The sequence below is a fragment of the Primulina eburnea genome, chromosome 16 (assembly GCF_022965805.1).
Source record: "Primulina eburnea isolate SZY01 chromosome 16, ASM2296580v1, whole genome shotgun sequence".
Taxonomy (NCBI): domain Eukaryota; kingdom Viridiplantae; phylum Streptophyta; class Magnoliopsida; order Lamiales; family Gesneriaceae; genus Primulina; species Primulina eburnea.
In genome coordinates this window covers 28,979,323-29,002,983 of record NC_133116.1, presented here as the reverse complement: position 1 = coordinate 29,002,983, position 23,661 = coordinate 28,979,323, and the positions used below count along the sequence as shown (strand labels likewise).

Here is a 23,661-nt window from a genome sequence, read left to right as displayed (position 1 = left end):
TTATACTATAAAATAACAGAATTTATTGAAAAAGAAATAAAATCATGTTAAATTTAATTTATATAGATCAAATAGTTGAAGTACATAATTTAAGGATATATGTATATTATAAGATTTTAAAAATGATAAATGTTGAAGCTCGAATGTTTCTTTTTTTTTTTTAAAAAATTAATATTCAGAGAATCCGCCGATATATATTTTTTAATAATGGCTCATGTCATTATTTGATTCTTCCAAAAATAATAACGATTACGACGTTGCAAGATAAGAGGTAATCAAGAAACATAATAATTAAAAAAAGCAGAGCTTTAATAAATATTATTATTATTATTTTTATATAAAAATATTAATTGTTTATTTTTTCTTCCTGATTTCCTCTTTTATTTATTTATTTAATATTTAATAATTAACAACTCCCATCCGAAAACTTCTGAGCATTTCCATTATTATTCAACTCCTTATCGTACAGGCTTGGGATGGTTACCAAAAAAGAGAGGAAAAATTGAGAAAAGCTTCAGGAAAACATACTGAAGAAACCTCAGTACAAAGGACCTGACCCGAAACCCTAGCCCCGTACCAGCTGAATCTCATGTCCAGGTACTAATTAAAGTCCCCTCTTCCATATTTGGCGTAGCTTTCTGCGCTGGAATTAACTGGAAGAATATGCGGGGGGTGTTTAAGTTTATATATATTTGGCAGGTCATAAGCTCGAGGGTTCTTATTTTCTTGGAAGTATAAATAAATTATATAAGCTAATGAAGTAAACGGTTCTTTGTAGCCATTTCTATTTTTGTTATCTTTTTGAAGTGGGTTTCTTGATTTTTCCAGTTCTTTTTTGTTTCTTTCTCAGATGAAATCTTGTTGCAGTGGATAAATCAGGGTTTTCTCTATTCTTTTGAGGTAAGAATTGAGGGCTGTGCAAATAAAGAAGTTCAAAAAATTTGAAGTACTTTAATATTTTAGTTTTGGGGATTTTTCTTCCTTGGATATCTTGAACTGTATAGCATAATATTTGACAAGAAAGGATAGAGATTCAGAGGAAAAAAGAAAGGACATATCCTTGTTTTCCTGTGAGTACCCACCCCAATGTGACTGAAGGGAGCTGGTTGATGCATTGAAGAGTAATTTGTTTGTTGAAAAAATTAAATATGGTCGGGGAAACAATAAGGGCTTAGTTGTTTGTGAACTATATAAATCGTTGTGAAAAAGAGGAGTTTGTTGTAGAAAGATGGCTCATAGATGGTGGGCAGGAAATGTGGGAATGAATCAAGCTCCATCGCTTCACTTGGTTAACACCGTGGAAGAAAATGCGGCTTTCAACACTGGAAATGCATCAAATAGTAGTGGAAGTAACCCTAACCAAAACCCTGATGATGGAGATAATCAAGAAAATGAGGATGATCTCAACCCGGCTGGAGATCTTGATATCTCTGAACCGTCGTCGAGCTCAGGCCGTCGATCGAGAGGACGGCCTCCTGGTTCGAAGAATAAGCCCAAACCTCCTATTGTTATAACTAAGGAGAGTGCAAATAGCCTCCGTAGCCATGTCTTGGAAATTAGTAGTGGCAATGATATCTCCGAGAGCATTGCGAACTTTGCACAGCGGCGCCATTGCGGTGTTTCAGTTTTGAGCGGTAGTGGGATTGTTACGAATGTGACGTTGCGCCAGCCAGCTGCTCCAAGTGGAGTGATTTCTCTTCATGGAAGGTTTGAGGTATTATCTTTGTCGGGGGCATTCTTACCAGCACCATCGCCGCCAGGTGCTATGGGGTTGACGGTCTACTTGGCTGGTGGTCAGGGGCAAGTTGTTGGCGGTACGGTGGTCGGTGCATTGATGGCTTCAGGGCCGGTGATAGTCATAGCAGCTACATTTTCGAATGCGACATATGAGAGGTTGCCTCTGGAAGACGAGAGTACTAACGAAGGAATGGAAATACAGACATCGGGAGCGAATACTGGATCAATTCGTGCACCAGTGGCCGACCCCCCGACATCAGCTGCATCGGTGCCTTTATATAATTTACCTCCTAATTTACTACCCAATGGACAAATGCCACCACCCGATGTCTTTTGGGCTCCTCCGCCACGCCCTCCCCCTTATTGAGGTGACAAAGAAAATGCTTATCTGGGAATGCTTTTGAGTATGTAACCTCTATGGAAGTACTTCTTGTAAGCTAGGATCATGACGCGAGGTTAGAATTTATTTGCCCTTTATTATTATTTGTAAATGAATTCGGCCTCTAGGTTATCCTTCGTAATGTCTAGCTGTTTAATTTTCCAATGAACCATGATATTGTTCTTTAAATAAGTGAGCATGTTTCAAATTCGGTTAGCAATTTGAGTTCATTTACTGAATTCTAGATGTTATCCTTTATTATTATTTTTGTAGCTTATCCATTCTATATAGTGTTTGTATGCTAATGATTAGTAGAAGAGACTACTAAGAAACACGATTTTCTTAGTGGCTTTGTAGGTTGCCTCGAGCAAGAAGGATTCATATGTATTCTCTTGTAATATGTCATAAAATTAATCAAATTGGTTCCATTTGTGAGCTTTGTGTTATCAAACTATTGTCGTTGATTTGTGTATGGATGGATAATGTTCTTAAATCACGGTGCTTCTTGATTTTTATTGGATTTGAAAGCCTTGATTTAGATGGTATCATTTAACTGTTGTTAAATTTATAAATTTGACACTGTTCAGGTTGTGTTAATAGCTTCAATCGATTATGATCTCTAAAAAGGTAATCTAGATCACGAGTGACAATAATTGAGTAGCAAACGACATGATTTAGTTAGCGAGTTGTGAGCCATTCATTAACTGTAAGTACCTCTTGGAATTTGTCGAGACAACAAATGATAAGGTCTTATACATTTCTAGCGGTTTGAATTTTGCAAATCATGTAGAGACTAGGGCGATGATACCATAGTCAAGTTGCAAATCTTAGTTTATCAAGTGTGTTAATACAAAGAAGATCTAATTATTAGTCAAGGAAGAAGGTTTGGATAATGACATGAACGAACATAAAATAAGGAATGACATTGAAGATAGTCTGGATTGTGCGAGATCAATCGACAAGTATCTTTGAGATACTAGGAAAAGATACGAACTATCATTGAAATAGAGATATGTCATATTAAGCATGACATATCTCTAAGTTCGCATGACTAATATGTCTATAGCACTATCTATCAAGCTTTGCCCAACTAGATTGAAACTAAGTTTGCATGACTAATATGATGACTTGAAGTCTTAGATTAAGAGAAAAAACTGATACAACTAAACTTAATGAGTCGCATAGACTGCGGACGCGAGATCCGACTAGTTAGTAAATTGGTCCGCTTGGTTGGTAAATGAGCTCACCTGGTTGGTAAACGGATCCACGTAGGCAATATACAGTTAATTTGTGGGGTGTCACCTGCATCACAAACACTCGTTAAGTGGGCGTCGGGAGAGTTCCCAGCGTACACTTCGACGCTCCAGTCAGTAAGCAATTCAAAAAAAAAAAACTCAGAGAACTAGATAGCTTTTATCCTCTATTTATAGATTTTTAAGAACGTCTCATGGACTTGGGCTTCTGCAAGTATAATCAATATTTTTGACCTCAATAGTGCTAAACTCAAATTAACCCAACAAATAATTGGTCTTGAGTGGACCAGTTTACTAACTAGTCAAATCTCGCGTCCGCAGTCTACGCGACTCATTAATTTTAGCTGCATTAGCTTGGCGCTGTCTGTGGGAACATAGTCACTTCGTCACTCGAGGATGCACTCTCATTCGCACACCTCTCGCAACGTTAGGGGTGAGGACACCCGCCTATTAATCATTCACAGTTAGAGATGCTCATCACCCAAGAAGCGCTGAAAACCATGATGGAAGAGACAACCACTCGCGCATCAGCTGAAGCAGTGGCCCAAATACTCGCACATCATCCACACACTGATACTAGTAAACAACTCCCAACGACCGTTCGACTTCCCATAACCCCAGCAAGACGACAAGGCGCAATGATGAAACAGGCAAGGAAGATGAATAAGATGGCCGTACACATCGCCCCCTTCCACGAAGAGAAATTATCTCGCTCCACACTTATGAATAAAGATCTCGCACTTTGAATGAACAAGACAGCCGGTTGGCCCTTTTACCTGCACGGCGTAACCCTTTTACCACTGCCATCTTAGCTGAGTCAGTATCAGTGGGAGTGAAAATACCCAACTTGCCAGAGTATGAGGGAATGGAAGACCCGCAAGATCATCTCGAAAAATTCTATGCGAAGGCAGATTTGTACTATATTAGTCAGGCAGCTTACTGGAAAATATTCCAAACTACGCTATCTAGTCGTGCGCTTATTTGGTTCAACAAGCTCCCTCTAGGAACCATAGGTAGCTTGAAGCAACTAACTCAGTGTTTTCTCCATCAGTTCTCTATCAACAAGAAATACCCGAAAACAACGATTTATTTTTTTACTATAATTCATAAAGAAGGGGAAAGCCTGATAGAATATGTTACAACGGTTCACGCAAGCTGTGCATAAAGTTGCCCATGTTAATCATGACATGTTAGCTGGAATAATGCAGCAGAACCTCCGCCATCGAAAATTCAAGGAATCTATAGCTGGAAAGCCTCCAAACACTCTGGAGGAATTGTTAGAAAGAGCCTAAATACATATACGCATTGAAGAGGCCATCGAACCATCATACTTAGGAAAAATAAGAAGGGAAGAAGAGAGATCGGAAGGAACAAAGAGGGAGGAAAATCGAACGGCCCAAAGTTCGAGACTCTAGTACACTTCCTTAAAGGCATGCTTGTCAGACATACTGGTAGTAGCAGAGCAGGAAGGTTTATTGCAACCTCCGCGCCTGATGAAAGAACATCCTAAGCATTAGAAATCTGACAAATACTGCTGTTTCCACAAAGATAAAGGTCATTCTACTGAAGATCGTTTCCGCCTTTAGGTGACTATGTGGATAGTTTCCGCCTTCAGCATAGAGGCAACAAGCGTCCTGATGGCAACCGCCTAGGTGAGGAACATCGAGAACGGGGCGAGAGGGGCAAAAAACCCGAGCAGAGGGAGGAGAAAATGCCCACATGAGGCATAATATCTATTATAGCAGGGGGACCCATCTGTGGTGATTGAAACAATGCAAGAAAAAATCTCCCGCATGCCGCCAGATGTGATCAAAATTCCTTACGCTTAGCCGTAACTCGGTCAATTAACGAGATATCAATGAAAGATGAAAAAGTGTTTTTTTGGAAAAGAGGACTTGGAAGCCTCTTGGGGGGAACAAAATGACGCCTTAATAATTTCCACCACGATTTCTAACTTTCGGGTAAAGAAAATATTGTTGTACTCAGGAAGCTCTGCAAATATCATTTTTCATGGGGCATTCCAAAAGTTGGATATGAGTAATGCGCAATTAACACAAGTGAATACTCCCCTCATCGGTTTTGCCGGAGAAATAGTTGAAGCAATTGGAGAAATCGCTCTACCCATATCTTTGGGATCTTACCCGTGGCAGAGCACGAAAATGGTGAAGTTCTTAGTGGTGGAAGCCCCCTCGGCTTACAACGTGATCCTTGGCCGTCCAAGCCTGAATCTGTTTTGCGCCATTGCATGCGCATACCACATGAAGCTAAAATTCCTTACTCTAGAGGGGTAGGAGAGGTGGTCGGAGACTGCAGACTTGTAAGAGAATGTCATGCATCTATTTTTCTAAATGCAGTGGAAACTCGAAGAAGACAGGGACCCGACATAGATTCCTTGAAGGGAAAGAAACAAAAACTTGAACAAGTTTCAAATGAATAGGGAATACATCTCGTGGATGGAGAATCAAATGACAAAGAAAGGATGACCGCAACAGAAGTTCTCAAACATGTCGAATTAGTGCCCGATGATCCAAGAGAAACCCTTAAGATTGGGTCAGATCTGCCGGCAGAAGTGGAGAACAATTTGACTATTTTTCTGCAGCGCAACGTCGATGCATTTGCCTGGGGTGACGAGCCATTACTAGGGTTACCTCCAGAATACACACTTCATCATCTTAATGTGGATCCACGAATGAAACCGATTAAGCAGAAAAAGAGATCTTGTGTCCTATACAAAAATAAACATATAGCTGATGAGGTGAGAAAGCTCGTAAAGGCCAAATACTTCAGGCCTGTTTCGTACCCGGAATGGTTAGAAAATGTTGTGTTGGTTCCAAAGACTGGAGGGAAATGACGTCTCTGCATAGATTTCACTGACTTAAACAAGGCATGCCCTAAAGATCTTTTCCCTTTTCCTCGGATCGATTTGTTGGTTGACTCGACCGCAAGTTGCGAATTGCTCAGTTTCCTAGATGCCCACCAAGGGTACAATCAGATAGGATTAGCCCCGAAGGATCAAGAAAAGGCTAGTTTCATCACTGATCGAGGGATCTATTGCTATGAGGTAATGTCGTTCGGGCTCAAGAACGCGAGAGCAACATATCAGCGATTGGTGAACAAGATGTTTGAAAACTTGATTGGGAGGAACATGGAGGTGTACATAGACGACATGCTTGTAAAATGTGTCCGAGCGATCAAGCATGTGGAGGACCTGGAAGAATGCTTTGAAATATTACGAAAGTATCGCATGAAGCTAAATCCAGAAAAATGTTCTTTTGGTGTACAAGGTGGAAAATTCCTTGGATTCATGGTTTCACAAAGAGGAATAGAGGCAAACCCTGAAAAGATAAAGACAATTTTAAGCATGACTCCCCCGCGGAGTGTGAAAGAAGTACAAGAATTAACCGGAAGAATGACTGCTTTGAACTGTTTCATCTCTAGATCTGCAGACAAAGGCCTGCCTTTCTTCAAAGTTCTAAGACAAGGAAAGAGATTCAAGTGGACGGAAGAATGTCAGCAAGCATTCGAAGTCTTAAAGAAGTATTTAACCACACAGCCACCCCTAGCAAAACCTCGATTTGGGGACACATTGATGCTTTATTTAGTGGTCTCACCTGTACTCGTGGTGAATGAAGAAAGAGAGCATAAACCTGTGTATTACATCAGTCGGACCTTACATGGAGCCGAGCTCCGATAGACCAACATTGAGAAATTAGCAATTTCCTTAGTAATTGCCACAAGAAAATTACGCATATATTTGCCATGTCACCAAGTGGTGGCGCTCACCAATCACCCTTTATGGCAAGTGCTATCTAGTCCAAAGGCGTTGGGCCGAATGGTTAAGTGGGCCGTTGAGCTGAGCGAATTCAGACTTGAGTTTAAACCTCGCCCAACTATTAAAGCACAAGTTCTTGCAGATTTTCTTGTTGAAATGACCACTAATGAGGCAGAATGCTCCGTCCCGACTTGGGTGGTCAATGTCGATGGATCCTCAAATTCGCACAGGAGCAGAGCCGGGGTGTTGCTAGAAAGCCCTCAAGATGATAAATTGATGTATTCCATCAAATTTCAATTCCCCATATGAAATAAGTTAACCAACTCAATGGAACTTATGAAGCCAAAGAGGAAAAAATGTACCAATATGTGACCCGAGCTAACGAATTACTAGCTCTACTGGAGAGCTACGAGATAAAATAAGTGCACATGGAAAATAATGAAGTGGCAGACCGTCTGACCAAGATAGCCAGTTCCTGGACTAACATAGACAACAGAACGATAACTTTCCTGACAATCAGTAAGGAGGAGGCGGAGAAGGCCAGCTGCAACATCTGTTTCGTAGAAGGTGAAGAACCAAGCTGGAAAGAAGAGATTGTTAACTATTTAATGCGTGACGATCTCCCTCGAGATCCCGTCGCTGCATGTAAGCTAATGATAAGAGCTGCGGGATTCACAATTATAGATGGAGAGCTTTATAAACGAGGTTACTCTCAGCCATTCTTGAAATGTCTCATTCCAAGCAAGGCAAACTACGTTCTCCGTGAGATCCATGAAGGAATCTTTGGAAACCACTTGGGACGGAAAGTATTGGCTGCCAAAACCTTACGACAAGGTTACTTTTGGCCAACCATGAGGAAAGATGCCATGAAATTGGTTAAACGGTGTCGATCATGCCAAGAGCACGCCAATCTCCATCACCAACCCACGACGTTGTTACAACCATTTGGAAGCCCCTTACCCTTTGCCCAGTGGGGAATAGACCTGGTGGGACCTTCCCCCCAGTTACGGGCAGAGAAAATTTCTCATAGTTGCCATAGATTATTTCATGAAGTGGGTCGAGGCAGAGCCATTGGAGAAAATTTCTGAGAAAAATGTCATATGTTTCATGTGGAAAAACATAGTGTGCAGGTTTGGGATTCCCCGAGCACTGAACGACACCCAGTTCTCTGGAGAAAAATTAAAAGAGTGGTGTCAGGGTCTCTCTATCAAACAACTATTTACATCGGTCGGCAACCCACATGCCAATAGGAAAGCAGAGGTAACTAACCAAACTATCTTGCAGCACCTGAAGACCTGTCTCGGCAACGCTAAAGGAAACTGGATGGAAGTATTGTCGAGCGCATTGTGGGCATACCGAACTACACCTCGCACGTCGATAGGGGAATCACCTTTCAATCTAGCTTACGATGTGCCGCTGAGATAGGAGAAACTTCATTGAGGGTGAAATAGCCAAGCAGCTTGAGAACGATCAGGCCATTCGAGCCTCCTTGGATTTAATCGACGAACTGCGAGAGGAAAAATCCATCCGGGCAGAAAGGTATAGGGCACGCATGGCTAAGGTTTACAATGACCGAGTAAATCCAAGATCCTTTCAATTTGGAGATCTTTTGATGAGAAAAGTTGATGTCTTGCACCCCGTCGGAAAACTTGACCCAAAGTAGGAAGGCCCTTATAAAGTGGTAGAGATAATCTAGATGAGAACTTATCGCCTCCAACACCAAAATGAGAAAGTACTACCTCGGCCATGGAATATAGCAAATCTGAAGAAATTTTATGCATAGAGAGAGTTGAAAAAGAAAATAATAGTTTACGTTTTGTTGTTTCTTGTGTTATCATTTTGCCTATGTATCTCCACCATTACAGTATTCAATAAGATCGTCAGTTATTCTCCAATGTTAGCGTAGACTTTTTTCTTGTGAAATACTTCGAATACGTATGCTTATATCATCACCTACCCATGTAGTCGTCGAAGGCTCCAAAAAAAAAAAGAGGTTTGGCCAACCTCGTTGGATTGCCGGCATGACGGCTCTGGAGAAGGTCAACGATGAAATAAGTCCCGGGATACCTCACCACCCTTAATGGGGGTTTAGGACTTCCCTTTGAGACAAAATCTTAGGAGATTGATATTCTCCCAAGTACACATGAAAACAAGCATTACATCATTATAAACAAAGCTACCACACGTCGCACAAAATGAAATAAAGCATATATGAAGTCAGCCAATATGAAAGTACTGCGACCTTAGGGCTCAAATGAAACGAATATCTAATCCATGCGAAAGCATAATAAAAGATATTACGATAAATAACAAATGGAAATAAACAACTCTAAGGAGTAGTAATAAATGCAACTTAACATTATGCTTCCTCCTCGGCGGGTTGGAGCTCCAAGGCTTCAATTATCTCAGCGTTGTCCGAAAGGACATCAAACGCGGAGCCTTTGCCCACCTCCAAGATGCTAGGCTTAATCATCATCATTATTTCTTCAGGCACAAGTTTCTTCCTCAGTTGGTTTCGACAGTCTAGCACTACCTCATCATGTATGACCATGGCACGATCAAGTACCGCCTCTCGAGGATGCTTTGAAAGTCTGAGCGCCTTTCTCCTCAGTACTTTTCAAAAGATTATTGCCCGCCTTGGAGTCAAGAACTTTACCACTAGTCTTCACCTTAGTAGAATACTTCTCTTCGAGGATCGTAAATTCTTTTTTCGTGTCCGCAAGATTTCCCTGCACTTGCAGCAGCTCTACATTGGCCTTTTCTTTCTCCTGAGTAAGACAAAGCTTATCTTCTTTCAGCCGAGCAACCTCTTCTCGTAGCTTATCTTGATAATTGCGTAATTTTTCCTCTCTAACTCGCACAACACTAGCTAACGACAAACTCTACAAAGGGAAAACCAAAAGATCAAAAAGCAGGCAATACCTGCAAGATGCTAACATAATAAACACAATACCTGACATGAATGCCAGGCAAGGGAATGAGCAAATGAATCCGTAGAAAGCGACACCAGACGGACCATGTCATAGTCTCCCACAATGCTCCGTCCTTTCTTCCATCCTATCTTCGGATCATCCAAATCCCAGGAAGAGTCAACCTTCTCGTTATGGTTCACCCTGACAACATATATATGCTTAACACGCGGAGTCTTGGAAGCTGTTCCTTGGTCATCCGCTCGGGTCCTCTTAGGATTTTTTTGTGCTTCCTCGTCCATTTTCTTTTCCACCCCTTCATATCCTCGTTTTTTCGCCTCTCCTCCTCCCCCACTCAGGGGCCTAATCTCCAAAGATTTGTTTGATGGCAAAGATTTACTTTTTTTTGCGAGTTAGAGCCCGACCCACAGACATGCTCAGAGCGTGTCGGTGGGAGTCCCCTACGCATAGTGTCACGAAAAGCATGATCAGTATGATCCGCAGGCGCTCTACTATTCCCAGCAAGCGAGGATTGCCTCCCCAAAGTTGTCTTACGAGCCCAGATCGTGGCAAAGTCAAATCTATCACCTGCAAATGAACAATCGCCGAAAAAGTCACATAAATAAGAGATAAACAACAAATTATAATGCGAAATAAAAAAAGGAGCAAAAACGAATTACAAACACCGAGTACAAAAAATACCACCAGTAATTAAATTTCTATGATTACAAAGTTCTTCAAAAAGACCTGAATCATAACATTGAAGTTGAAGTGCATGGTGAGTTCTGCGAATCAATCACGTGTAATGATGGAGTAGAAATCAATACCCTCATGGAGTGAGTAAATCTTAATAGTGATTTGGGCACTAGATGAGAGGGTTCTCTTTCCTCTCCCACAAGCATTCCCCAATCTCTTCAAAGTCTTTCTTGTTCTTCCTCTTAAACGCATGCACAAAGTGATTACCATTTTGTTGTCCGAGCCTTCACTTCCAAGGCGAATATCACTAGCAGTAGCCTTAACATCAAAGATGCCCTCCCCAACGGTCAAGACAGAAACATCAAACATACCACTCCAAGGTTAAAAATCAAGACATTTTTCTCACCAACACTGATCGCCTTTTTGTCAAGACAGTAAGCAATAGCAGCAGTTGTAGGCTCATTGATGATACACAACTTTGCCATGGTTAACACCCGTCCACGTTTAAATGCATTGTGTGTGGAGGCCACCAGAATTTCCATTGCTGTGTTCTAGAGAAGCCGCCTAATGCTGTCCCGGAGCTTGAATTCCGCTACCACCCCCTGCTCGCTAATAGCGGTGAGAGCCCGGATTATTCGTCTTCACTTTCGCCTCGCCGATCTCTTCCTCGTATTTTCCCTCGGCGCCGCACGTGCTGCTTGCCCACAGCCACGTCCTGAGCATCACTACGGAGAGCAGTATCACTCAAAGCTCATAAAAAAAGCACAAAGGAGTATTAGAGTTTTATTCCAACCGCGAGTAAAGACAAATAATTATCAATAATACAATAAAACAAATACGAATAGAAAAAATAAGCCACATTAATAACAAGACAGAAAGAAAGTGCAAGCCTAAAAGTCATAAAACGATCCAAAATAACGAAAAGAATGAAAAGACAATGCATACTCATTTCTTCAATTACGTTGACTTACAATCTTTTTGTTATTGTTTTGTCCTCTTATTTTATTTCATAACTACTCCTATTTATGAGCACACAGATAAGTTTTGTTTCCATCTCAATTCCAACGAAAGTTAATCATTCATATATATATATATATATATATATATATATATATATATAATATATATATATATATATATAACTAAATAAACAATGTTTACGTATATTCATTTAGAAATCAAAGAAAACGTAGAATTAATTAAAAATAAGGGAAGACCAGAAATGAAGAAATCAAGGGTCCCTATTACAATCATACCAATTGCGTGGTTAGTATTTCAACTGATAATCTATATAAATATGGTACATATTAGTAATAATACGAATATTTGCAAGGGAAAGAGTAAAATATAAGACAAAAATCCTCTAGTATATTTGCCAAGATCTCCAAATCAACGACACTCTTGCACCATATTCCATTGTTAAATATTAAATATAAAAGGAACTCATGAATATTGAAGATGAGTGCTATGTCATGATAATGAAAAGAAAAAGAATGATTTTTACATGATATAGAGCTTGTTGACATCATGGGTGATTTTAAGTCCATCAAACCTATTGACCAATATATGTTCATGGGGTGTGGGGTTGTCAAAGGTTGCTCCCTGACGTCCAACACAGTAGTCACTATATAATAAAGCAAGCACGGTAGTACATGTCAACTAATGAGGCTCAAATACAAAAATGAACATGAATATATTCTATGATATGACATGTTTTAAAGAATCATTGTTGTCACAACTTGATATGTATGTTTCTTCGACGCATATTGATACGTACAAGTGCCAACTTATTGAGTTTCATAAACTCACGTAGCTCATGTATTACAGGATCAGGCAGTGAAGATGCATAGGATGCCGGTTTGTCAATGGATGCATGTGACGTGTCTCACCTCGACAAGAACTGGGACTTCTTATTGTATAGCTAACACATATGTGTTACAATGGATTTAATGTCAGGGTTTGAAACACGTTTTACAATGCGTGTGTCTATGTGTATAATGATACATAATATGTTTGTATATAAGGATATGATTATATTTACATATTTTATTGTTGATTGAGTGTTGATGTATTCAAAATATAGAGACATCGTGCCAAATTTTTATAAACTGTCAAATTGATGCCCCTTGTTTGAATCACTTCATAATATAGATATAACGTTGAAATCCTATTTTGATTATGGTAATAATGTCGAGTATAGAGTAAGGGTGTGATATTTTAGAGTGGTATTAGAGCCCACGGTTCTTCGACAGGGAAGACACTGCACTTCATCCATACATGGCGAACTCGGCAAGTAAGTATCTTTGTATCCCATAGTTTATGCTAAGTTATGTGTTTCTACGTGACCTATATGTAGGTTAAGATAAAATAACATGCCACCTAAACGCAAGGTACATGAAAGAGAGTCATCTAAGAGCAAAGCCCCAGCAGTCGAGGGTGAGGGCAATGCACCACGACCTATAGACGATTTTTCTCAGCTGCTCGAACAACAAGCGAAAGTTCATGGGGAGCAGATACAACAATTACTTGAAATGCAGCGAACTACTCATGAGCAGGCACACGCACAAGCCATGATACCGAGACAAGGGCCTGTTCAAACCGATATATATGATCGCTTTCCACGTCTGAATCCTCCTGAATTCATGGGAAGCACCGATCCGACAGTAGCAGAATAATGGATTAAGTCATTGGAGTCTATCTTCTACTACCTTCATATGGAAGACACTGACAAAGTAACTTGTGCCATCTTTTTGTTAAGAAAACATACAAGGATATGGTGGGAAAGTGCAAAGGTGACATTATCTACGAGGCCATTGACATGGGATACATTTAAATCTATGTTATACAACAAATATTTCAATAAAGATGTACGAGCCAAGAAAGCCAGTGATTTCCTTAATTTGAAGCAAGGAACCATGTCAATGACTGAATACATACAACAATTCGAGGCTGGAGTTCAATATGTACCATACATTACACATGATGACATAAGTAAGGGCGAACACTTCATCTGGTGACTTCGCTCTGAAATTTAACGAGATGTATGAATTTCGAAAGTTGTTACCTATGGGGAGATAGTCAAAATAGAACTTATGACTGAACATGATGAACAAGACACTGAAAAAGAGAGACAACAGCGAAGGCAGCATTACTTTTTAAGGAGCCAAGCAATAGGACAAGGCAAAAAGACCGATAGTAAAGGTACTCGACCAGAGGAACCTCGTGGTAAGGGTATTCCTCCACGTAAGGAACATGACAGACCACCTTGTCCTAAATGTGGCAAACTTCATGGCGGTGAATGTATGTAAGGTTCCAATGTATGTTATCGTTGCAAAAAACTAGGGCATCTCGCCAAAAATTGTCCAGGGAGTTCTGAGTAAGTACAAAGACGCCTTTTGTCGATGACCAAAGAGGAAGTGGATGAGGATACATTGATGATACCGATATGTTCTTGATTTCTAGTATCACTGCTATTGTTCTACTGGATTCAGGAGTCACCCATTCCTTTATTTCGGAATCGTTAGTAAGGAGACTGGGCATTACAACAAGTACAACAGAGACACAACTCGCCATAGCTTTGCCTTCCGGACAAGAATTACAGATAAATCAAATTGTGCGAGGGTGTCCAATATATGTCCAAGGCATCAGATGTATGTCAACTTGATAGTTCTGAGGATGACTGATTTTGATGTGATAATGGGAATGGATTGGCTCTCGAAGTACAGAGTTACTATTGACTGTGGCATGAAATTAATCAAGTTTGCGCCAGCAGGAGTGAACCATTCACAGTAGCAAGTGCAGGTATATCCTTACCTTTTCGGATAATCTCTTATATGAAGGCATGTAAATTATTACAAAAGGGGTGTCAAGGATATTTAGCATCTGTTTTAGTTATTGATCCACCGGTTCGTGAATTAAAAGATACAGATATTATTTGTGAGTTTCTAGAGGTATTTCCCGATGATGTTACAGGCTTACCCCCAGATAGAGAGATTGAATTTGTAATTGATGTTGTGGCAGGAGCTCACCCGATCTCAAAAGTTCCTTACCGATTAGCTCCTACAGAAATGAAAGAATTGAAAGAACAGTTACATGAGTTACTTGATAAATGGTTTATTATACTGAGCTTTTCACCGTGGGGTGCACCTGTTTTATTTGTAAAGAAGAAAGACGGTACCCTTCGTCTATGTATTGATTATAGGGAGTTGAACAAAGTGATAATCAAAAACAGATATCCACTCCCCAGAATTGATTATTTGTTTGATCAATTACAAGGAGCCGTTATCTTTTCGAAGATTGATTTACGATCAGGCTATCATCAATTAAAATTAAAATCAGATGATATATCAAAGACTGCCTTCCGAACAAGGTATGTGCATTATGAATTTCTTGTAATGCCATTTGGACTAACGAATGCACCAGCTGCTTTCATGGATTTAATGAATAGAATTTTCAAGCCATTTCTAGACAAATTCGTGATTGTGTTTATAGATGATATTCTCATCTACTCACGAACTGTAGAGGAGTATCGAGAAAATAGTTTTGCAGACTTTGAAAGATAAACATTTGTATGGCAAATGGAAAAAATACGAATTTTGGCTTGAACAAGTAGCATTCTTGGGTCATATCATTTCAAAAGAAGGCATATCAGTGGATCCAAGTAAGATTGAAGCTATTAATAACTGGCTATGACCAACTACTGTTACTGAGGTACGTAGTTTTCTTGGGTTAGCTGGTTATTACCGTCGGTTTATAGCGGGATTTTCCAAGATAACATTGCGTTTGAATTCGTTAACACGAAAGAATGTCAAATTTATATGGAACGAAGCATGTAATCGCAGTTTCCAAAAGTTAAAAACAAAATTGACTTCAGCACCGGTCCTTGCTATTCCAGAAGGATCGGGAGATTTTGTGGTATACAGTGATGCTTCGAAAGAAGGTTTAGGAGCAGTCCTGATGCAGCACGGGAAGGTCATTGCTTATGCATCAAGACAATTGATAGGAATATGAAAAGAACTATCCCACACATGATTTAGAACTGGCAGCAGTGGTATTTGCGTTGAAAATATGGCGCCATTATCTGTATGGCGAACGATGTGAAATTTATACGGACCACAAGAATTTGAAATATTATTCACGCAAAAAGAACTTAATATGAGAAAAAAACGTTGATTGGAATTAGTGGGACAACAAATTTGATTGGAATTAGTGAAAGATTATGATTGTGTTATAAATTATCATCCAGGTAAAGCCAATGTTGTTGCAGATGCGCTAAGTCGAAAGTCCAGTTCTATATCTGCAATGCAAGTACAAGAAAAAATCCTATGTGATTTACAGAACTTAAGAATTGATGTTTTGCCAAAGGGAACTGCAATCCAATTATCATCTCTCATGGTTCGACCCACACTTGCGGACATGATCAAGGCCGAGCAAAGTGCAGATAATGAATTACAACAATTGAAACAACGAGATGAAGAAAAAAGAAATTTGAACTTTGAATTGAATGAAGTAAGAATATCGACTTATCGAGGTAGATTGTGTGTGCAAAAACAAGGAACGATCAGAAACGACATTCTTATTGATGTTTATGCAACACCTTACTCGATCCATCCAGGAGGCACGAAAATGTACAAAGATTTGAAACCTTTATTTTGGTGGCCAGGTATGAAAAATGACATTGCTCAATTTGTTGCACAATGTCTAACTTGTCAACAGGTCAAGACTGAACATCAAAGACCAGCAGGACTCCTGAAACCATTGCCTATTCCTGAATGGAAATGTGAACACATTACAATGGATTTCATTCTTGGTTTTCCAAGAACACAAAGAGGATTTAATGCTATATGGATTATTGTGGATCGACTTACGAAATCAGCTCACTTTCTTCATGTGAAGACCACATACACAATGAATAATTATGCTGAAGAATACATCAAAGAAATAGTGAGACTTCATGGCATGCCAATGTCTTTTGTATCTCATAGAGATCCCAAATTTACGTCTGCATTTTGGAAGAGTTTACATCATGCTATTGTAACTCGGTTGTCATTTAGTACGACATTCACCCTCAAACTGATGGACAATCAGAACGAGTAAATCAGATATTAGAAGATATGTTAAGGGCCTGTACTATTGATTTTCCAGTCGATGACCCGCACATCAGCATAGCTTTTCTGTCGGCTTTGGGAAGTGTGTATTCTTTCTCTGATCTTAGTTATCAATTCAGCTGTATGTTGTACCAATTCAGGGCCTAATAATTTTCTTTCTCCTACTTCATCCCATTGTACCGGAGAGCGACATTTTCTACCATATAATGCAGTATATGGTGTCATTCCAATGCTTGACTGATAGCTTTTGTTATATGTAAACTCAGCCAACGGTAGTTTACTTTCCCAACTACCTGGAAAATCAATAGTACATGCCTTCAACATATCTTCTATGATCTGATTTACTCGTTCTGATTGTCCATCAGTTTGAGGGTGGAATGCCGTACTAAATGACAATCGAGTTTCCATAGCATGATGTAAACTCTTCCAAAATACAGACGTAAATTTGGGATCTCTATCAGATACAAAAGACACTGGTATGCCATGAAGCCTCACTATTTCTTTGATGTATTCTTCAGCATATTGATTTATCGTGTATGTGGTCTTCACAGGAAGAAAGTGAGCTGATTTCGTAAGTCAATCCACAATAACTCATTTAGCATTAAATCCTCTTTGTGTTCTTGGCAGACCAAGAATTAAATCCATTGTAATGTGTTCCTATTTCCATTCAGGAATAGACAATGGTTTCAGGAGTCTTGCTGGTCTTTGATGTTCAGTCTTGACCTGTTGACAAGTTAGACATTGTGCAACAAATTGGCCAATGTTCTTTTTCATACCTGACCACCAAAATAATGGTTTCAAATCTTTGTACATTTTCGTGCCTCCTGGATGGATCGAGTAAGGTGTTGCATGAGCATCAATAAAAATGTCGTTTTTGATCGTTCCTTTTTTTGGCACACACAATCTACCTCGATAAGTCCATATTCCTTCTTCATTCAATTCAATGTTCAAATTTCCTTTTTCTTCATCTCGTTGTTTCAATTGTTGTAATTCATTATCTGCACTTTGTTCGGCCTTGATCATGTCCGCAAGTGTGGGTCGAACCATAAGAGATGATAGTTGGATTGCAGTTCCATTTGGCAAAACATCGATTCTTAAGTTCTGTAAATCCCATAGGATTTGTTCTTGTCCTTGCATTGCGGATATAGAACTAGACTTTTGACTTAGCTCTTCTGCAACAACATTGGCTTTATCTGGATGATAATTAATAACACAATAATAATATTTCACTAATTCCAATCAACGTCGTTGTCTTATATTCAATTTTTTTGCGTGAATAAATATTTCAAACTCTTGTGGTCCGTGTAAATTTCACATCGTTCGTCATACAGATAATGGCGTCATATTTTCAACGCAAATACCACTGCTGCCAGTTCTAAATCATGTGTGGGATATTTCTTTTCATATTCCTATCAATTGTCTTGATGCGTAAGCAATGACCTTCCCGTGTTGCATCAGGACTACTCCAAAACCTTGTTTCGAAGAATCACTGTATACCACAAAATCTCCTGATCCTTCTGGAATAGCAAGGACCGGTGCTGAAGTCAAATTTGTTTTTAACTTTTGGAAACTGCGATCACATGCTTCGTTCCATATAAATTTGACATTCTTTCGTGCTAACGCAGTCAAAGGCAATGCTATCTTGGAAAATCTTGCTATAAACCGACTGTAATAACCAGCTAACCCAAGAAAACTACGTACCTCAGTAACATTAATTGGTCGTAGCTAGTTAGTAACAGCTTCAATCTTACTTAGATCCACTGATATGCCTTCTTTTTAAATGATATGACCCAAGAATGCTACTTGTTCAAGCCAAAATTCGCATTTCTTCCATTTGACATACAAATGTTTATCTTTCAAAGTCTGCAAAACTAGGTTCAGATGTTTTCGACGCTCCTCTACAGTTCATGAGTAGATGAGAATATCATCTATAAACACAATCACGAATTTGTCTAGAAATGGCTTGAAAATTCTATTCATTAAATCCATAAAAGCAGCTGGTGCATTCGTTAGTCCAAATGGCATTACAAGAAATTCATAATGCCCATACCTCGTTCGGAAGGCAGTCTTTGATATATCATCTGATTTTACTTTTAATTGATGATAACCTGATCGTAAATCAATCTTCGAAAAGATAGCGGCTCCTTGTAATTGATCAAACAAATAATAAATTCTGGGGAGTGGATATCTGTTTTTGATTGTCACTTTGTTCAACTCCCTATAATCAATAGATAGACGAAGGTTACCGTCTTTCTTCTTTACAAATAAAACAGGTGCACCCCACGGTGAAAAGCTCGGTATAATAAACCATTTATCAAGTAACTCATGTAACTGTTCTTTCAATTCTTTCATTTCTGTAGGAGCTAATCGGTAAGGAACTTTTGAGATCGGGTGAGCTCCTGCCACAACATCAATTACAAATTCAATCTCTCTATCTGGGGGTAAGCCTGTAACATCATCGGGAAATACCTCTAGAAACTCACAAATAATATCTGTATCTTTTAATTCACGAACCGGTGGATCAATAACTAAAACAGATGCTAAATATCCTTGACACCCCTTTTGTAATAATTTACATGCCTTCATACAAGAGATTATCCGAAAAGGTAAGGATATATCTGCACTTGCTACTGTGAATGGTTCACTCCTGCTGGCGCAAACTTGATTAATTTCATGCCACAGTAAATAGTAACTCTGTACTTCAAGAGCCAATCCATTTCCAATATCACATTAAAATCAGTCATCCTCAGAACTATCAAGTCGGCATACATCAGATGTCCTTGGACATATAATGGAAACCTTCGCACAATCTGATTTGTCTGTAATTCTTGTCCAGAAGGTAAAGCTATGGCGAGTTGTGTCTCTGTTGTACTTGTTGTAATGCCCAATCTCCTTACAAACGATTCCGAAATAAAGGAATGTGTGGCTCCTGAATCCAGTAAAACAATAGCAGTGATACCGGAAATCAAGAACATACCGGTATCATCGATGTATCCGCATCCACTTCCTCTTTGGTCATCGACAAAAGGCGTCCTTGTTCTTACTCAGAACTCGCTGGACAATTTTTGGCGAGATGCCCTAGCTTTTTGAAACGATAACAAACATTGGAACCTTGCCTACATTCACCGCCATGAAGTTTGCCACATTTAGGACAAGGTGGTCTGTCATGTTCCTTACGTGGAGGAATACCCTTACCACGAGGTTCCTCTGGTCGAATACCTTTACTATCGGTCTTTTTGCCTTGTCCTATTGCTTGGCTCCTTTGAAAGTACTGATGCATTCGCTGTTGTCTGTCTCTGTCAATGTCTTGTTCATCTTGTTCAGCCATAAGTTCTCTTTCCACTATCTCCCCATAGGTAAAAACTTTCGACATCCGTACATCTCGTTTAATTTCATAGCGAAGTCCCCGCATGAAGTGTTCGCCCTTACTTGTGTCATCCTGTGCAATATATGGTACATATTGAACTGCAGCCTCGAATTGTTGTATTTATTCAGTCATTGACATGGTTCTTTATTGAAATATTTGTTGTAAAAGATAGATTTAAATGTATCCCATGTCAATGGCCTCGCAGGTAATGCCACCTTTACACTTTCTGACCATATCCTTGCATGTTTTGTTAACAAAAAGATGGCACAAGTTACTTTGTCAGTATCTTCCATATGAAGGTAGGAGAAGATGGACTCCAATGACTTAATACATTCTTCTGCTACTGCCGGATCGGTGTTTCCCATGAATTCAAGAAGATTCAGACGTCGAAAGAGATAATATATATCGGTTTGAACATGCCCTTGTCTGGGTATCATGGCTTGTGCGTGTGTCTGCTCATGAGTAGTCCGCTGCATTTCAAGTAATTGTTGTATCTGCTCCTCATGAACTTTCGCTTGTTGTTGGAGCAGCTGAGCAAAATCGTCTATAGGTCGTGACGCATTGCCCTCACCCTCGATTGTTGGGGCCTTGCCCTTAGATGACTCTCCTTCATGTACCTTGCGTTTAGGTGGCATGGTCTTTTATCTTAACCTATATATAAATCACGTAGAAACACATAATTTAGCATAAACTATGAGATACAAAGATAGTTACTTGTCGAGTTCCCCATGTATGGATGAAGTGCAGTGTCTTCCTTGTCGAAGAACCACGGGCTTTCATACCACTCTAAAATGTCACACCCTTACTCTATGCTTGACATGATTACCATAATCAAAATTGGATTTGAATGTTATATCTATATTATGGAGTAATTCAAACAAGGGGCATCAATTTGATGGTTTATAAAAAAATTTGGCATGATGTCCCTATATTTTGAATACACCAACACTCAAACAACAATAAAAATATGTACATATAATCATATCCTTATATACAAACATATTCTGCATCATTATACACATAGACACACGCATTGCAAAACTTGTTTCAAACCCTGACATTAAATTCATTATAACACAGATGCGGAAGCTATACAATAAGAAGTCTCGGTTCTTGTCGAGGTGAGGCACGTCACAAGCATCCATTGGCGAATCGGCATCCTATGCATTCACTACCTGATCTTGTAATACATGAGCTACGTGAGTTGATAAAACTCAATAAGTTGGCACTTGTACGTATCAATATGCGTCGAAGGAACATACATATCAAGTCGTGACAACAATGAATTTTTAAACCATGTCATATCATAGCATATATTCATGTTCATTTTTGTACTTAAGCTTCATTAGTTGACCTGTACTACCGTGCTTGTTTTATTTTATAGCTACTACTGTGTTGGATGTCAGGGAGCAACCTTTGGCAACCCCACGCCCCATGAATATATATTCGCCAATAGGTTTGGTGGACTTAAAACCACCCATGATGTCAACAAGCTCTATATCATGTAAAAATCAGCCTTTTTCTTTTCATGTTCATGTTCATGACATAGCACACATCTTCAATATCCATGAGTTTCTTTCATATTTAATACATTACAATGGAATATGGTGCTATGTTTTCATCAATAAGCATATTAACAATGTACATATAACAATAATCATTGGAAGGAATTTGAAATCATAATATTACTCATGTATTACTTCAAGAATATGTCAACTTACAGTCCAAGCATAAGAACACGAGTTTGAGACGATGTTTCTCGCTCTTATGCTATCAAATATATCAAAATCCAATCACTATGTCTATATGGTCTTCTGCATATATAACAACCATTAAAAAGATAAAAATTTACAACTCTAGTATGCTCTTGTGATGGAGAACTAAATTATAACTCCAAAATGATGAAATAAATGAAGATGAGAGCTTTTTGGAGGAAGGTTTCTTGTTTCTTTCGTGTTTTGTTGTGAAAAAGACGAGACGAATGGTACAGAATTTTGGGTACACCGGCGCTCGGATGGTCATTTTCTACCGTTCGGGCACGACATGTTCTGCCTCTGCGCACTGCTTCATCAAAGATCGCTCCAGAAACAGCTCGTCCCTTCATAATTTGAACAAGTGGTAAACATGAACGTTGTAGCTCTATGTCTTGGCGTGAATCTCCAATTGGTTTCATGTAATTTGGATGTCTGAGGAAAACTTTATGCTCCCTCTACCAAAATGTGTCATTGTAGGAATGACGATACGCACAACACACTTCGGGGTACTTTTGGCTTGTCTTCCACAATGATTTGGATAAAACCTTAAAAATGAAAGTTATAGCATTATATCTTAGCTTTCTAATAGTTATGGCCTCACATAATTTGGATCAATATCCAAATCATTATGCTAAAACCCATAAGAACTACCATATTTTCATCTCATTTCCTGTAGTCCCATACCAACTTTCATTACACTACGTTATCTACACATCTTACTATCACTATTTAGACACATATTCATTCCCAATACACCATGGACAATCTAGAAATCATATTTAATCTCAATATCGATACCTCAATCAACATGTGAACATAATGAGCTAAATAATTATATATTAAATGACATAAACACATTATTATCATTTGTACGAGTAACCGTGCATTACAGTTACCCTGCTGAATCAATCGCACCTATTCAAGAATCAAAAGCTCACACTTATCAGATTTATTTGTAGCATTTGAGCTTACTTTTCGAGCATACAAGCACAAACTGTTTCATTGTTTATTTGATCTTTAATTAGATAAGTTGTGCTAAGTTCAGTCGAAGAACTGTGAAATATTTTATAAACTAAGAGTTTCAGTCTTGGTAGTGTTAAGTCCAAACTGAAGTGGGTCTGTACAAGTTTTGTATTGATCAAAGTCTTTTAGTGCATATCATATCCTTGTGATAGAAGGGATGACGTAGGAGTTATTTCAATCTCCGAACATCCATAAATATATGTGTTGTTACTTCAGTTATTTATTCTATCTTTCAGTCAGTTTATTTCCGCAGCTGTTCTCAGTTAAACTGATTGCCATTGACTGACAAGATTCCTAGTTTCAGTTTAAAAAACAATAAAAATCGTGATTGTTTATTCAACCCTCTTTCTAAACACATTTCAACCTATCAACTGATCCTAACAGTTTCAAATGTGGGAAATTGGGGCATCATATCGCTGATTATCCTTAAAACATGGATAAAAGGAACATGCCAAACATGGATACTAAAAATCCAAAAGAAAACAAGCCCAATGCTCGAGCATTTGCCATGACCCAAGTGAAGCGGATAATACAAATGACGTCATGGAAAGTACCCTCCTGACCAATAAAATGTCTGCCTATGTATTGTTTAACTGTGGTGTTGCCCGATCATTTCTATATTTAAGATTCGCTAGAAAGTTAGCACTTATGTGAGGATCCGGAT

The 23,661-nt window shown here is 39.0% G+C and overlaps 2 protein-coding genes across 2 annotated transcripts; one reads left to right on the top strand and one right to left on the bottom strand.

The window, feature by feature from the left end:
• Positions 1–428: 428 nt before the first annotated feature.
• Positions 429–2,328, top strand: LOC140817143 (AT-hook motif nuclear-localized protein 15-like). The gene is made up of 2 exons (XM_073176749.1): positions 429–597; positions 851–2,328. The coding sequence occupies exon 2, from the start codon at positions 1,229–1,231 to the stop codon at positions 2,102–2,104; it is 876 nt and encodes a 291-aa protein (XP_073032850.1). The 5' UTR covers positions 429–597; positions 851–1,228; the 3' UTR covers positions 2,105–2,328.
• A 7,371-nt stretch (positions 2,329–9,699) lies between these two features.
• Positions 9,700–10,724, bottom strand: LOC140816152 (uncharacterized). Its single transcript, XM_073175229.1, has 2 exons — positions 10,095–10,724; positions 9,700–10,023 (listed from the first exon to the last, which is right to left on the bottom strand). The coding sequence occupies exons 1-2, from the start codon at positions 10,350–10,352 to the stop codon at positions 9,700–9,702; spliced, it is 582 nt and encodes a 193-aa protein (XP_073031330.1). The 5' UTR covers positions 10,353–10,724.
• Positions 10,725–23,661: the final 12,937 nt, after the last annotated feature.